This window comes from Sminthopsis crassicaudata, chromosome 1, assembly GCF_048593235.1.
Source record: "Sminthopsis crassicaudata isolate SCR6 chromosome 1, ASM4859323v1, whole genome shotgun sequence".
Taxonomy (NCBI): domain Eukaryota; kingdom Metazoa; phylum Chordata; class Mammalia; order Dasyuromorphia; family Dasyuridae; genus Sminthopsis; species Sminthopsis crassicaudata.
The window spans coordinates 10,795,443-10,811,043 of NC_133617.1; the positions used below are offsets into that span (position 1 = coordinate 10,795,443).

Sequence of the window (15,601 nt, forward strand, 5' to 3'; positions counted from 1 at the left end):
AAAATCAGATCAAAAAGTAAAAAACAAAACAAAACAAAACAACAAAAAACAACAACAACAAAAACAAACAAACAAAAAAAAAAAAAACGAGAAAGAATAAAAAAGCAAGCAAACAACTAAAAAAAGTGAAAATGCTATGTTGTGATTTCCATTCAGTCCCCACAGTCCTTTCTCTGGAGGCAGATGGCTCTCTCCATCACAAGACCACTGGAACTGGTCCAAATCACTTCATTGTTGAAAAGAGCCATGCCATCAGAATCACACAGATGTTTCTCAAGTCCAGATTTTTCATATAACCCAAAGCCTACTCGTCTACGTTCAATGTCATGGAAGAGAGTTTACACTCCTGGAGCTTTTGTGAAGTTTACTCCATCCCACCATCAGAGAACAATAGAATTTCAGGGTTGGACAAGTTGATTCCTTGTGCACTTTTCAATTCTGAGCTATTGATTCTGCCCTATGAGGCTAAATAACATACTTAATTCCTCCTCAATAGATCTTCAAACACTGAAAGATGGCTATTTGTTTATTTTTTTCTTTCTTGATGTTTTTATTTCCCCTTTTAGTTTAATTTTTTTTGTACAACATAACAAAAATGGAAATATTTAAAAGGATTGCACATACTTACCCTATATTACATTGCTTGCTGTCTTAGGCAGGAGGGAGAAAAATTTAGAACATAAAGTCTTTTTTTTTAACTGCTTTTTTCCCCCCTGTATACTTTTTAAATGTACTTTATAAATATATAAGTATTTATACTTTTTAAAATATACATTTCTTTATAAATCATGTTGGGAGAGAAAAATCAGGACAAAAGGGAAAAACCATGAGAGAAAAATAAATAGAAAAAAGAAGTGCATATAGTATGTGTTGATTTACATTTAATCTCCATAGTTCTCTTTCTGGATGCAGATGGCATTTTCTACCCAAAGTTTATTAGGAATGTATTGGATCACTGAGCCACTAAGAAGAACGAAGTCTTTCCTAAGTGATCATTACACATTCTTGCTGTTACTGTATACAATGTATTCCTGGTTCTGCTTGTTTCTCTCAGTATCAATTCATGTAAATCTTTCGGAGCCTTTCTAAAATCAGCTTGTTCATCATTTTTTATAGAATGATAATAGTCCATTACTTTATCTACCACAACTTATTCAGTTATTCCCCAATAGGCATCTACTCATTTTCTAATTCTATGCTACCACAAAAAAGAGCTGCTACAAATATTTTTGCACCTATGGGTCCTTTTTCCTCCTTTATGATTTCCTTGGGATACAACAGTGCTGGGTCAAAGGGTATGCACAGTTTGATGGCCCTTTGGGCATAGTTCCAAATTGCTCTCCAGAATGGTCGGATCATTTCACAACACCACTAACAACGCATTAGTGTCCCAGTTTTCTCACATCCCTTCTAACATCTATCATTATCTTTTTCTGTCATCTTAGTCAATCTGAGAGGTACCGAAGCAGGTTGTGGTCCCTTTAAGAAACTGTATTTCCTATTGATCTATGATTCCTTTTAGATTTCCACACCTCCTGGCTGAGGCATGTCCTCCCCAGACAACTAAAGTTTTTGCAGATCGACCTTGGTAACTCCCTTTGCTGCCAGGACCTTCTGTCCACTGAGATCTGCATTTCTCAGTGCAAAACTCCATTTTCCATAGATTTACTGGCTGGAATAATATCTTTTCCCAGTACTATCCTCTCTTTATCCTCACCTATTTCCCTAACCAGATTTCATGCCTCTCTGTTAAGATTTCTAACCTTACTTCCATAATAAACCTCTTTTATCAATCTAGGTTTTTGGGTCTATAAATTCTTTTACAGAGAACCTCTGTGCTGCCAGAAGGGAATCCCCAAAACTCCCTACCCTTGCGCCAAATCCCAAGGGGTGTAGGGGAGCCAAACCTCTCCATTTGGTTCCCTGAACCCCAAACCTGCCACTAAACCTTATCATTTAACTCCCTACCAGAAACCCTAATCTCATTTTGGTTCCCTAAATCTAGACCTTATCAGTATGAGGTGATACCTCAGAAGAAAACAAGGTCCTACAAAAATGAATGTTGGTTTTACATGTATTTTTTAAAAAATACTATTAATAAATAAATAAATGACAGCTATTAAATCCCCTTCAAATTTTTTCTACATCTTTTTAAACCAATCCGTACATGACTAGAACTCAAGGACTCTCACCCTGCTGGTTGACCTCCTTTGGATATTCTTTAATTTAGCAATGTCTTTTCTAAAAATCTACCCAGAACTGAACAACAGTCTCAATCAGGTCTGAAAGGGAAAGACCTAGGTAGAAGAGCGGCTCCCTATTCCTGGATGCTATGTCTTTCTTTTCTTTTCTTTCCTTTTTTTTTCTTTTCTTTTCTTTCTTTTTCTTTCTTCCTTCCTTCCTTTCTCTCTCGCTCTTTCTTTCTTTCTTATCATATAATTTCTTCTTTCTCTCTTTCTCTTTCTTATCATATAATTTCTTCTTCCTTCCTTCCTTCCTTCCTTCCTTTCTCTTTCTTTCTTTCTTTCTTTCTTTCTTTCTTTCTTTCTTTCTTTCTTTCTTTCTTTCTTTCTTTCTTTCTTTCTTTCTTTCTTTCTTTCTTTCTTTCTTTCTTTTTTTGAGGCTGGGGTTAAGTGACTTGCCCAGGGTCACACAGCTAGAAAGCATTAAGTGTCTGAGACCAAATTTGAACTCAGGTCCTCCTGACTTCAGGGCTGGTGCTCTATCCACTGTGCCCCCTAGCTGTCCCTGCTACGCATTTCTTAACAAGTCTAACATAGCCCTAGTTTTGTTGGCAGCCACATCACTGGTCATACTGTATAAAGGGCTAGAACTGAGTAGATGCACTTAACCCAAATAACCTAGCACCTGAGGCTAATTACCAATTGGACAATTCTCTATTAACATGTGCTTGGAGGATGACCCTACTGATCCTGTGCTGGCTCAGATCTGTGGGTGTGGACAAAGAAGGGGAGAGAGATCAGAGGGTGGAGTAGGACAAGCAGGATCATTATTTGGTGGTGGAGAGGGAGGAAGGAGGTATGGAGATTCCTATATCTAATCCCCTGACTTCGACCCCATGGACTTTTGCTTATCCTGACTCCAACTGATTCTAAGATATCCAGGGTACTAACAGTCACAACAATACTGAACTAAAATTTGCAGACCTTTTTAAGGATGAAGTGCTATCTTAGCTATGCTTCTGTCTAGGACTTGTAATTTTAAGGATTTAAGCCACTTTTGTAAATTTCCAGTTCTTTAGCTAGTTTGCCTATGAAATCCTAACTTTATCATCAGAAGGAATTACATTTTACAGATTTCCTCAAATTTTAGATGGGAAGGGACCTCATCTTTACCCAAAAGGACTAAGTTAACAAGGAATCATCTAGCCCAGAGGCATCAAGCAGCTGTTGTCAGCCTGAATAAAGCCCAAATCAGATTAAAATGGAGTTAAAAAATAGTTGATGAAATAAATACAAATATAGTAGAACATGGATGATGTTAATATTGCTTTTCTAACTCAACAGGCAGCCTGCAGGAATCCTTATGTAGGTTTTCGGGACTCCCATTGTTATCTGAGTTTAACACCACTGATTAAGCCTCTGCTTGAACCACTCCTTTGTTTCTCAGTCCTGGGAAAGCTTGTTGTAGTTTGGGATCATTCTTTTCAGACTTTGAATTTTAATGACTGGGGGAGCTCTCTAGATACTCTTGGTATAACAGACGTAAAAAATGCACTTCTGGGACCGGGAGTGTCAAAGGTAATTTATAAAGAAATAAGACCCTAAGCAGAACACTGAGAAAAATAATAATAATAATGAACATTTCCAGAGTACTTACTCTGACTCAAACATTAAGCTGAGCACTTTACAATTATTATCTCATTTAATCCTTACCCCAATGCTGGGAGGCAGATACTATTATTATTCCCATTTAACAGATGAAGGAACTGAGGCAGAGATTAAGTGACTAGTCCAGTATCCCACAGCTAGAAAGTATCTGAAATTGGATTTAAATTCTGGTCTTCCTGATGCTAGGCCCAGCGCTCTACTCACTGTATCACCTCAACAGTTCAAAAAAAATAAAAAGGGGGGGGGCAGTGTTTTTGCTGAGAAGCCTTGAGAGGTAGGGAAGGGACAGTAACCTGGGATCCCAGAGAAAAGGAAAGCTCAGATAAAAGTGAACCTGGTAAAGGTCAGAGTTCTGATGTTTCTTCTACCTAGAGCAGTTTCCTTCTGGTTTGCCTATATTTTCATCATTACAACCCAAATTTTCATCTTCATCACAAATGACATCATCACTCCTATCACCATCTTTTTCATCTTCATCACCATCATTTTCTTCATCATCATCATCATCATCATCATCACCATCACCACCATCATCACATAAATAGCACTTTAAGATTTTCAAAGTGTTTTAGTCATATTATCTCATATTATTCTGACAAGAATCATGGAAAGCAGCTGCTATTATCACTTCCATTTTAGAGATGAAGAAACCAAAGATGTACTTAAATTCAGGCTTTTCCTAGCTCTAGGTGCAACACTCTAACCACTGAGCCACCTAGTTCAATCTGATCTCCCATCATCACTCACTCTGCAATAACAGGGCACTGCTTCCACAGGATTCCCTAGCAACAGGGCACTTTTCCCTCTTCGACAGCCTAACAACGAACGGGCTCTCCCCAGAAACCCTGCAGCATCCCGTTATCCTGAAGGAAGTCCTCTGCACACTAGCCCAACAGATGGGCAAGCCAAAAATATTTCCAATTAGGATGGGCTAAGTTTAGTGAAAAGATATGGAAAGTATTATTTACAATAGTTTTTGGAAAATGTATTTATAGAGATAGGTTCGAAGCCGCAAAGACAATATTCTTATCTGGGTAAAGCTCTCACTTTAGAGACATATATTACAAAGTACTTCCCCAGATATGTCATGTGATCTGAACAAGCCTAATTTTGGGGACAAGAAACTGAGCCAAGAATAATTAGCCAGCAGTTAGATGACTTGACCAAGGTCATACAGCTTCCCGTGGAGCCCAGAACCTAAGTCATCCAATTCTCAGGCAAGAATCTTTTCACCTATTTTTTTTTTTTTTTCTTTTTAAGAGCAAGAGTTCTTGGGAGGGTATGTAAATCCTGTGCCAAGATATTCACAGATATTTACTGAATTGAACTGAATCAAATAGTTATTAAGCAGGAATCAAATGAAATAATTATTCCAATCTCTCGTGTCACTCGTGTCTCTTCTATGTGTTTCTCTTCTAATTTCAGATTTTAGTTATTTGTGTGAGTTTTCATCTTTCTAGTAGATTAAGTTCCTTGGAGAACAAGAATTCTAGGATTCAGAGCCGGAAAGAAATTTAAGAGATCATCTATTGAGCTCCGAATGCAAATTGAAGTTTAATTTTTCAACTTTATTTTCCTTATATTTTTTGCAACATGACTAATATGGAAATATGTTTTGCATGATTTCACATGATATATTTCACACTGATATATTCCTTGCCTTGTCAGTGAGTAGGAGAAGGGTAAGCAAAAAAAAGAAAAATATGGAACCCAGATTTTTCTTCAAAAAATTGTTAAATAATTTTTAAAGAAAGTATCTACTTGGATCATTTTGCAGATAAGGAAAGTGAGGATCAAATGAAGAGACCCTTGTCTGAGCTCATACAGAAAAGTAGAGACCCAGAGATTAAAATCTAGATTCTTTAGATCCAAGCCTGGATTTTTCCACTGCAAGGAGATGTCTCATTTCTATTTGTGTCTCTATAAACTCTTGCCTTGGCACGTGTACATACAAATCCACTTTGTTGAATGAACTCTCGCTGAGCACTGCGCCCTTTGCCAAACAACACTGCTCCCTTCTCGCCCCGCTTCCCCACCTCTGCTCAAGGAAAAGGTTAAGTTTCATTTGCTTAGGAGCTTGTATCAAACTGAAAACATTAGATTAATGTAAGTAAAGTCAAGGGGGAGAGGGCCGTACAAATGCCACATATCCACCCCTGGAAGCAGAAGTGTGGGTCAGCTGCTCTACTGACCCAAAGGGAAAAGTCACAAAAGGTTCAATCCCTTCCTACCAGCAAGGGCCCAGTCTGCTGGAGCCCAGAAAGTACAAATTCCAATGGAATGGATGCCCGGAACTGACTAAGTTCTGGTATATGGATGTAATGGAATACTATTGTTCTATAAAAAACAATCAGCAGGACAATTTCAGAGAGGCCGGAGAGACTGACAGGAACCGATGCTGAGGGAAGTGAGCAGAGGCAGGGGATCATTGTACACAGCAACAAGAAGAGTACACAATGATCAATTCTGATGGACATGGCTCTCTTCAACAATGAGGTGATTCAGACTAATTCCAATAGACTTGGGATGGAGAGAGCCATCTGCATCCAGAGAGAAACTGTGGAGACAGAGTGTGAAGCACAATATAGTATTTTTTTACTATTTTTGTTGTTGTTTGCTTGCTTTTTATTTTAGCTCTCTCTCCTTTTTTTTTTTTTTTTCCTTTTTGATGTGATTTTTCTTGGGCAGCGTGATAACTGTGGAAATAGGTACAGAAGAATCGCACGTGTTTAACCTATACTGGATTACTTGCTGCCTAGAGGAGGAAGAGAGGGAGTAAAAAAAATAAATAAATAAACTGGAACACAAAGTTTTCAAGGGTGAATGCTGAAAATTATTTATGCATATATTTTGAAAATAAAAAGCTTAAAAAAAATCAAATTCCATTGAGATTTCCCTGTTACTTGACCCCAGAAGCCACAAATAGGCCAAAAGTTACCTGGAAAAGGAAGTCAGGTCTCATTGGTAGAGGAGAGGGGTCAGGGGTCCGTTCTAATGCTGTTACCCTTTCTCCCCCACATATTTGAAGGAAGCCAGAGGAGTGGGGGCAGATATGAAGAAGAGGAGAAATCCAGGCTTGGGGTCAGCCAGAGACAATGGCTGGAGTCAAGGGATGGCGTGTCCTACTGGAGGGACAGCCAGAAGGCCAATGTCCCTGGCTCAAAGAGTATGTGATGGGGAGGAAGGTGTAAGAAGACCAGAAAGGTATAGGAAGGGATCGGGTCATGGAGGACTTTAAAAGCCTAACACAGGATTTCCTATTTGTTAATCATTGTTAACCTAAAGGGAGCTTTCTGTCTCGTATTGCATCCTTGTAGGCGCGCAGGAGATTTTTTTTTTTTAAGTCTTATTAATAGCTTATTTTAACATCTTATTTATTTTCAAAAAATATTCCTTTTCCTTTCCTTACTCTGAGAATCACCTCTTGTAACAAAAAAAAAAAAAAAAAAAAAAAAAAGGAAAAAACAGTTCAGAAAAACAAAAATAATTACTTAATCGGCCAGCAATGCATTTCCCCCTCTGCACAGCCCCCCACCACTGCAAGGTATAGAGAGAAACGCATTTTCTCATCTTTTTCTAGGGTAAGCTTTTTTTGCTGAGCCAATTGGGGTTAAGTGACTTGCCCAGGGTCACACAACTAGGAGGTGTTAAGTGTCTGAGACCAGATTTGAACTCAGGTCTTCCTGACTTCAGGGCTGGTGCTCTATCCATTGCACCACTTAGCTGACCCGCTTCGCTTCATTTCATTTCTGTGAAGGTTTTTTAATTATTTCATTAGATTTATTTGGAAGTAAGGTCTCCAGATCCGCTTTTTTTTAAAATCAATTTTATTTTATTTTTAGTTTCAAATTCTCTTACTCTCCTCATTCATCCCCACTGACAAGGCAAGAAATAGAAACCCCATTACAAACATGAAATCACACAAAGCAAATTTATATGCTAGTCATTTTCAGGGAAAGGGGAAGCAAGTAAAAAATGCTTCAGTCTTTCTCTGAAGCCACCAGCTTTCTGTCTAAAGGTGGGTCTTTCATCATGAGTCCTTGGGAACTGTGGTAGGTCATTGCATTGATCAGAGTTACTAAATCTTTCACAGTTAATTGTATCTTTACAGTAGTGTTGTTACTGTATAAACTGTCCTCCTCGTTCTACTGACTTCATTCTACATCAGTTAATATAGATCTTCCCAGGTTTTTCTAAAAGCATCCCCTTTATCATTTCTTATAGTACATAGTATTTTATGACATTCCTATACCACAATCTGTTCAGCCATTCCACAATGGATGGGTACCCCTTCAGTTTCCAATTCTTTGCAACCACAAAGAAAACTGTACATAATTTTGTACACGTGGGTTCTTTTCTTCTTTCTTTAATCTCCTTCAGATATAAACCTACGAGAATTGCTGGGTCAAAGTTTAATAGGTTTAGCGGGGAGTATGGTTCTAAATCATTTCCCAGATGGTTGAACTAGTTTACAACTCCTCTAACTGTACCTATTTTTCCACATCCCCTTCAGGACGTGTCATTTTGCTTTTCTGTCACCTTGGCCAACGAAGGTGTGAGATGGTACCTCAGAATTCATTTAATTCGAATTTTTAATTAGTAATTTTAGTGATTTAATTAATAAGTATTAATATATGCTTACATATTAATAATGATAATAAATTTAATTAATTTAGTAATATAATTTTTTCTTCAAATATTGCTTTGACAGCCTACTACAAATTTTTGGAATGTCATTTCAATGTTATAAAGTTCAGGAAATAATTGTTTCTGTGATTCATTCTTACCCGCTCATTCTTCAGGATTAGGTTCCTTAGTTTTCAATTGATTTTTAATTTTGTATGTGAGGTTTTCATGCTGGAATACACGACTAATTTTTGTAAAAGTGTCACAAAGAGTGAGAAATGTGTATTCCTTCCCGTTTCCATTCAATGTTCCCAAGAACTATCCTATGTAATTGCGAAGGTCTGGGCTAGCTCCTCTGAAGGGCTCAGAATAAGTCCTTATCAGGATAAGCAAAAGTCCTTGCCCCACGTTGTGGACACCAATTTGTAACATGCTGTGGTCTCCAGAGACTGCTGATCGCTCTCTGGGAGGAGATCTGCTGTTTCAACTGCCACCAACTCTGACCTCGTGTAGAGATTCTTCTTCCTCCAGAGAGCCACCCCAGGTCTGGCCCAGACAAGACTCTCAATCTCTCAATCCTCCCAGAGAATGGGCGTGGGATAATGCCAGGGCTTCTGGGAAAAATTACTTCAATCAATGAACTTGCTCCTCCTAAGCATGCAAGTAAAACTCCCCTAAAGGCAGGAACTAGAGAATTGTTAAGTACCGACTTAGCACTTAGTAAGAACCTAACATGTAATTTTCTAAAATCCTATCGATCTCAACTTCTTTCTTATTTTATGGTTAGATGTATCTAGGCCTCAAAAAGGGCAAACCAAGGTCCCCCACTATCATAATTTTACTATTTACTCCTGTAATTCATTTAACTTTTCTTTTAAGAATGTGGAGGCTGTGCCATTTGGTGTAGAGTACTGATATGGTACCTTTTAACAAAATTTCTTATTTCCCCATTTATGTCTTTTTAATTAGGTTTATTTTGACTTGTGCTTTGTCTGAAATCACTATTGCCACTTTTGCCTTTTTTAAAAATTTTACTTCCACTGAAGCAAAATAAATTCTGTTCCAGCACTTTATTCTAATTTCATGTATATCTTTCTGTTTCAAATATGTTTCTTATAAACAACATATTGTTGCAGGATTCTGGTTTCTAATCCATTCTGCTATCCTCTTCCATTTAATGGATGAGTTCATCGTGTTCACATTCATAGTAATTATTGCTAACTGTGTTTTTCTCTATCCTGTCCTCTTAAATTTATCTTCCTCTTTTTATTCTGTCCCCTGCTCAAGAGGGTTTGGTTTCTGACCACTGTCTCAGTCTTCTCTCCTTTTCTCCACTTCTCTTTTTCTTTTCCTTCTAATTTCCTTTGGTTTAAAAATGAATTTCCCTATTGGGTGGCTATATATATTCCTTCCTACTTGAACCGGTTCAGATGACAGTGAGCTTCAAGTTTTCCCAATTTCCCTCATTCTCTCCTATGTTGTATGCTTGCATGCTCCATTTATATGAGATAATTTTCCTCATTCTTCTTTTCCTTTCACCCTTTTCTCCAGTTCATTCCTTTTCTAATTCCCTGATTCTTATGAGATGATCCCAACATATACAGACTCTCTCTCTTAAAATTATTCCAAAACCTCTGTTGATACAATTTTGAGGGATTACATGTATCATCTTCCTATATAAGAATGTAGAATTTAGTCTTGCTTAATCATTTGTTTTCTTACTTATGCCTAACTTTTCATGGTGCTTTTTATGTGCCAGCTCTGTGCTAAGCTCTTGACCATTATTATCTTCTTTGATCCTTACAGCAACCTTGGGACACATATGTTATATTATCCTTATTTTACAGATGAAGAAACTGAGGTAGAGAGTGATGAAATGACTTGTTTAGGGCCACATACCCAGTAAGCACTTAGCACAGTACTTGCACATAGAAGGCAATTAAATGTTGATTGAATTGAATTGAAAGTATGGGAGTTCATAGTTGAACTCTGATCTTGATCCAGGCCCAGCACTCTATCCTTGTGTCATCTAGTATCAGGAATGATTGTTTCATTAAATAAATTCTGTTCCAGCACTTTATTCTAATTTCATGTATATCTTTCTGTTTCAAATATGTTTCTTATAAACAACATATTGTTGCAGGATTCTGGTTTCTAATCCATTCTGCTATCTACTTAAATCCACTGCTATCCACTAAATATCCACTTAGAATGTCTTGCCTTCTGAATCATTAATTTCCAAGTCCTCCATTCCTGCACCATTGTGACTGGATTCTTTCTTTTTGACTCCTTACAAGATTTTCTTCTTGATCCAGCATCTCTGGACTTTAGCTATGATATTCTTGGGAGTTTTCATTTTGGAGTTTCTTTTAGGAGGTGACTGGTGGATGCTTTCAATTTCTACTTTGCCCTCTGATTTTAAGGTTATCTGGGCAGTTTTCTTTTGTAATTTCTTGAAATATGATTTGTAGGCTCTTTTTCAGGTTGTCCAATGACTTAAAACTATCTCTCCCTGATCTATTTTCCAGGTCAGTTGTTTATCCTATGAGAGTCTTCTCATTTTCTTCCTTTTCAGTCTTTTCATTTCTGTTTGTTTGTTTTTTGATGTCTCATAAAATCATGAGCTTCCTCTAGCCGATTCTGATTTTTAAGGCATTATTTTCTTTGGTATTTTTGGTACTTCTTTTACAAAGCTATTAATTCTTTTTTAATATAACTTTCTTGCATAGTTATCAACTCTTTTTCCATTTTTCTCTATCACTCTAATTTAGTTTTTAAATTCTTTCTACACTCTTTTAAAATTCTTTCTTTAGCTTTTCTAGGAATGGTTATTGACCTTGTGTCTTCTCTGCAATTTTCTTTGACGTTTTGTTTGTAGATGTTATCTTTTTTCTGAGTTTGAGTCTTGCCCTTCCCTGTTATCAGAGCAGCTTTTTATGATCAGTTCTTTTTTTGTTTGCTCATTTTCCTAGTTGACTTCTTGACCCTGACTTTGTCAGCGTTGTGCTCTGGTCACTAAGGAGGGCAAAGTCTGGCTTGAGCCTCTGTCTTTTATGTTCTTCTGATGTTTTCATAACTCAATCTGTTTCCAAAGTGGTGCGCTCCAGAGGAGCTCTTGTTTACCACCCTCCTGATCTGAGCTCTCGGAGTACCTGACCCAGATTTGGGCCTGCTGACTTGTGTATTCATTCAGTTCCACAGACTGTTACAGGGGGCAGTCACCGTTAGCCTACTGTGAGGCTCTGCCAGTTTCGAGTGACTGGACTGCTAGCTCCTCTTTGGTCTGGATCTCCTGACCTGGTCATTGCACTGCAGGCTTAGGTGGGGTGCTAAAAGGCAGAAATGAGTCTCTGCCTCTGCTCTGGGATTCAAAACCACAGAGCTAAGTTTCTGGAACTTGTTCCTTGCTTCTTACACAGAAGGACCCCTGCTTCCTCACAAACACTCTTCTCCACCCTGAAATTGGGATTTTGGAATGGGTAATGGGCAAAAGAACTGCCAGAGGGCCCCATTCCCACAGCCAGCGTGGGAACAAAGGTTCAGGCCAGGGATACCCACCTGGGGTTCAGGCCCCTTCCTGTCCCTGGGCACTGGAATGTTCCTCCATGAGGCAATGCCAGCCCATGCCCCAGCATCCACAACCCTCTCCTATTATTCCCAGCTTCTCCGGCCTGGAACAAGGACATGCTGGGAATTTTCTTGGCTTTCCTAGACTGAATTTGGTCTGGTATGTTTCCAAGTTTTTGTACAGGAGGTTGGGAAGGCTCTAAGGCAAAAATCCTCCCTCTCACGCTCCCCTCTTGACTCTGCCCTCATTTCTGTGTTTCTTTATGAGCTTTCTCCCTCAAGTGTGCAATAGATAGGAACTCGGTGGCTCAATATCAGCAAAAACCAACCGACGGGCGCTCTAGGCACAGACAGTTCCAGATTCCCACAACAGCGTCAGGCCCGTGATGAGCATTCCCAATCCACAACTCTCTTCCTCTCGAATCTAGGCCAAAGGCCCAAGAATTTCATTTTCATTAAAAGTTATACTCAGCTGTGGTGTGCATACCAGCCCAAGGGAAGACAAAAGCAGAGACTCTAGGATGAAAATAGAAGCACGAGGGACAGACCAGGGTATGGTCAATGACCTTCATAACTGGGATGGCTCCCCCTGCTACAAAAACAGGGTATTCACAGGTCCCAAGCATTTAGAGGGGCATCGTAGGAATCATTTCATTCCTGCATTTTATGGGAGAGAATACCAAGGATCAGAGAAGGCAGCCCAAGGCCCTCTGGGAAGTCACCAAACCCAGTGCAGGCAGGAAATGCTGCCATCAGTTCTGAAAGTTGCACTTTTAGGTATCAGCTGTTAGATTCTTTTCAACCAGACTTGCCAATGTCTATATAAAAATCAGACCAAACTTCCTGAGACATGAAATGATAAGGAATTTCATTCAAAGATCCATTAACACAAACATCAGAACTGACTGGGACACACGGGCCAGGACCGCCCAGCATGGCGGGCCCTCATTGGAGAAGGGGCCGTGCTCTAGGGGCAAAGGAGAATGGAATTAGCTCAGAAGAAACGCGAGACAGGCAAAGTTGGAGAGTCCTCCCCAGATACTCCTGGGGACTACTCGTGGACGCCTTTGGGCTGAGCACTCAAGACTTGTATAGGTCTGATCTGCCACGGTTTTTCCAAGGTGATCCAAGAAGAAGCGTGTTTGCTCCCCTCCCGGTTTATGCTTGGTTTGTGTGACCACAAGCACTCTTTTCTGTGACCAGGGTCCCAGCTCCTTTGGGTAGGCAAGCTCTGGCGTGCTAGTGCTCCTCCTCATCCCGGGACTGCTACCTAGATCCAAGTATGGGCCATGTCGGTGGTACCAGCCAAGGGACCCTGTGATCTCCTTCTTCTATGGAGATTTTCTGGGAAAACTTGGGTCATAATTTCCCTGAATAAGGAAGCTTTTGGGATTCTCAGTTTCATTGCATGGGTGGAGAGAGTACTCACACCAAGGAAGTACCAGGAGCTGGGTCTCCAAGAAATTACTCTTACAAATAGATTATTTCAATGCATTTCTCTAACATCCAAGGCGTCATACGCCACAAAACCATAGGAACCAATGAAAACAAAATACTATGGATGTTCTTACAATAGGATGGGTTAGAACAGCAGACTTGCAGAACCTCAGAGAAAAAGTCTTGAGAACTTACCTGCTGAAGACTTAAAATCTGGTCTCTGATACAATGGGATCATGAGGAAGTCTTTTAGCCTCAATTTGCTCATCTGAGAATGGGGATAAGAATACTTGTAGTAACTATTCCAACGGATTGTGGTGACGCTCAAATGAGGGCAATTATGTAAATACACTGCTTATCGCTATGTTTATTATTGATAATTATTTCTGGCTAGAAGAGATCCGAGCTCTTTCAGTGAATCGTACCTCCTATGGCCATTACTGAGAAAGCTGGTTTGAGCTCTAGGATGACCTTAGGAGAAGCCTCAGATACCAGCTGATCCAAGTTCTCCTTTTGTCAGGGATTAAGAAGCAGGAAGTGTGCCAGTGACTGCTGCGGGAGCTCTCCTGTTTCCGTTTCTGTACCTGTAAAAGGGGGGCTACGCTTGGCGCGTCCTTCGGAGCTCGGACGTCTAAGGCCTATTATCGATCTGACTGACAAGGACCAAATCGGTTTACCTTTGGATGCTGGGGAGACGGAGGACCGAGGCCTTAGCCTCCAGAAGGACACTCAGAGAAGAGAAAGCAGAGCCCGCCCAGCCGTGGGGATTACCTGTATGCATTTTTGGAAACAGGACGAGGGTCAAACTTAAAGAAGATGATGCACATGGGGAAGTGTCCCTGAGGCAGCTGCTTCTTGCAGACCCGGACAGTTCAGTCTGTGGGCAGAGGAACAAAAAGGGCTCTGTCATCCAGTGACTTAGGAAAGTACGTCAGGTCAGTAAGCACTCCGGAACCCTGCCACGTTCGGCCTACAGGAATCCTTTCAGCGAGCAGCAATTTAGCAAACGATCGGAACTCCCAAAGGTTACAGGGCCAGAGCATGAGATGCTCTAGGAGCCCGGCACAATTTTACCATGTGAAATTAGATACAACTGGATATGTTATCAAATGCTTCCTGTGTGTGAGTAGGGCTACAAACATGGAAACAGTGCCTGCCCTCAAAGAGCTTCTATTCTGTCAAGAGAAACAAGGGGAACTCTAGAGCCCTTCCAGCCTTTTTAAATTTTTTTTTTCTACTGAGGCAATTGGGGTTCAGTGACTTGCCCAAGGTCACACAGCTAGGAAGTGTTAAGTGTCTGAGACCAGATTTGAACTCAGATCCTTCCTGACTTCAGGGCTGGTGCTCTACCCAGTGCACCATCTAACTGTCTACCCCACTTCCAGCTTTAAACGTCTCTATGAGAAAATACACATTTGTTTGGGGACTAGATCTGAGATTTCACTGATGCAGAGAACTTACCCACTAAGAAACTCCTTCCACCACAGCAGCCCCTTTGCCTAAGCCTAGAAGGCATCTAGGAAGTGAAGTGGATAGAGGACTGAACCAAATCAAGTCTTGGGCACTTACTAGCCAGGACTGAGACTGGGCAAGTCACTTCACCCTGTCTGCCTCAGTTTCCCCAACTATAAAACGAGCTGGAGAAGGAAATGGCCAGCTGTTAGGTTCTTACTAAGTGCTAATGAGATAATGAGATATTAGGTTTTTACTAAGTGCTAAATCAGTACTTGACAATTCTCTAGTTCTGGCCTTTACTGGGAGTTTTACTTGGGAACTCCTGGGGAGGAGCAAGTTCACTGGTTGAAGTAATTTTTCCCAGAAGCCCTTGCGTTATCCCATGCCCATTCTCTGGGAGGATAAAAGAGGGCAGCACTCCAGAGATAGAGTCTCTGCTCTAGGCCAGACTTGAGGTGGCTCTCTGGAGGAAGAAGTCTCTCCTCTAGATCGGCAGTCTCTGGAGACGACAGCACGTTACAGCCAGCCACTCTGATAACCCTAAATGGGGAGGATGGCAGTCATAATAGAGGAGAATTTCAGGTATAGATGGGGCAGCCACAGAGAACACCAAGAGGGGAGAGACGGAGTGTATCGTTTATGGAGCTGACAGGAGGCCACAGTCA

At 40.2% G+C, this 15,601-nt stretch overlaps 1 protein-coding gene across 5 annotated transcripts in view; it reads right to left on the reverse strand.

The window, feature by feature from the left end:
- Nucleotides 1–15,601, reverse strand: part of TANGO2 (transport and golgi organization 2 homolog) — a 148,487-nt gene that overhangs the window by 82,702 nt on the left and 50,184 nt on the right. For 4 of the 5 annotated variants that reach the window (XM_074292857.1, XM_074292830.1, XM_074292838.1 and 1 more), the window contains one exon: nt 14,253–14,358. The exons of the other annotated variant lie outside the window; for it this stretch is intronic. In XM_074292857.1, coding sequence (XP_074148958.1) covers nt 14,253–14,308 — 56 coding nt within the window. In that variant the 5' untranslated portion in view covers nt 14,309–14,358. The remainder of the gene's footprint in view (nt 1–14,252; nt 14,359–15,601) is intronic. 5 annotated transcript variants of the gene reach the window in all.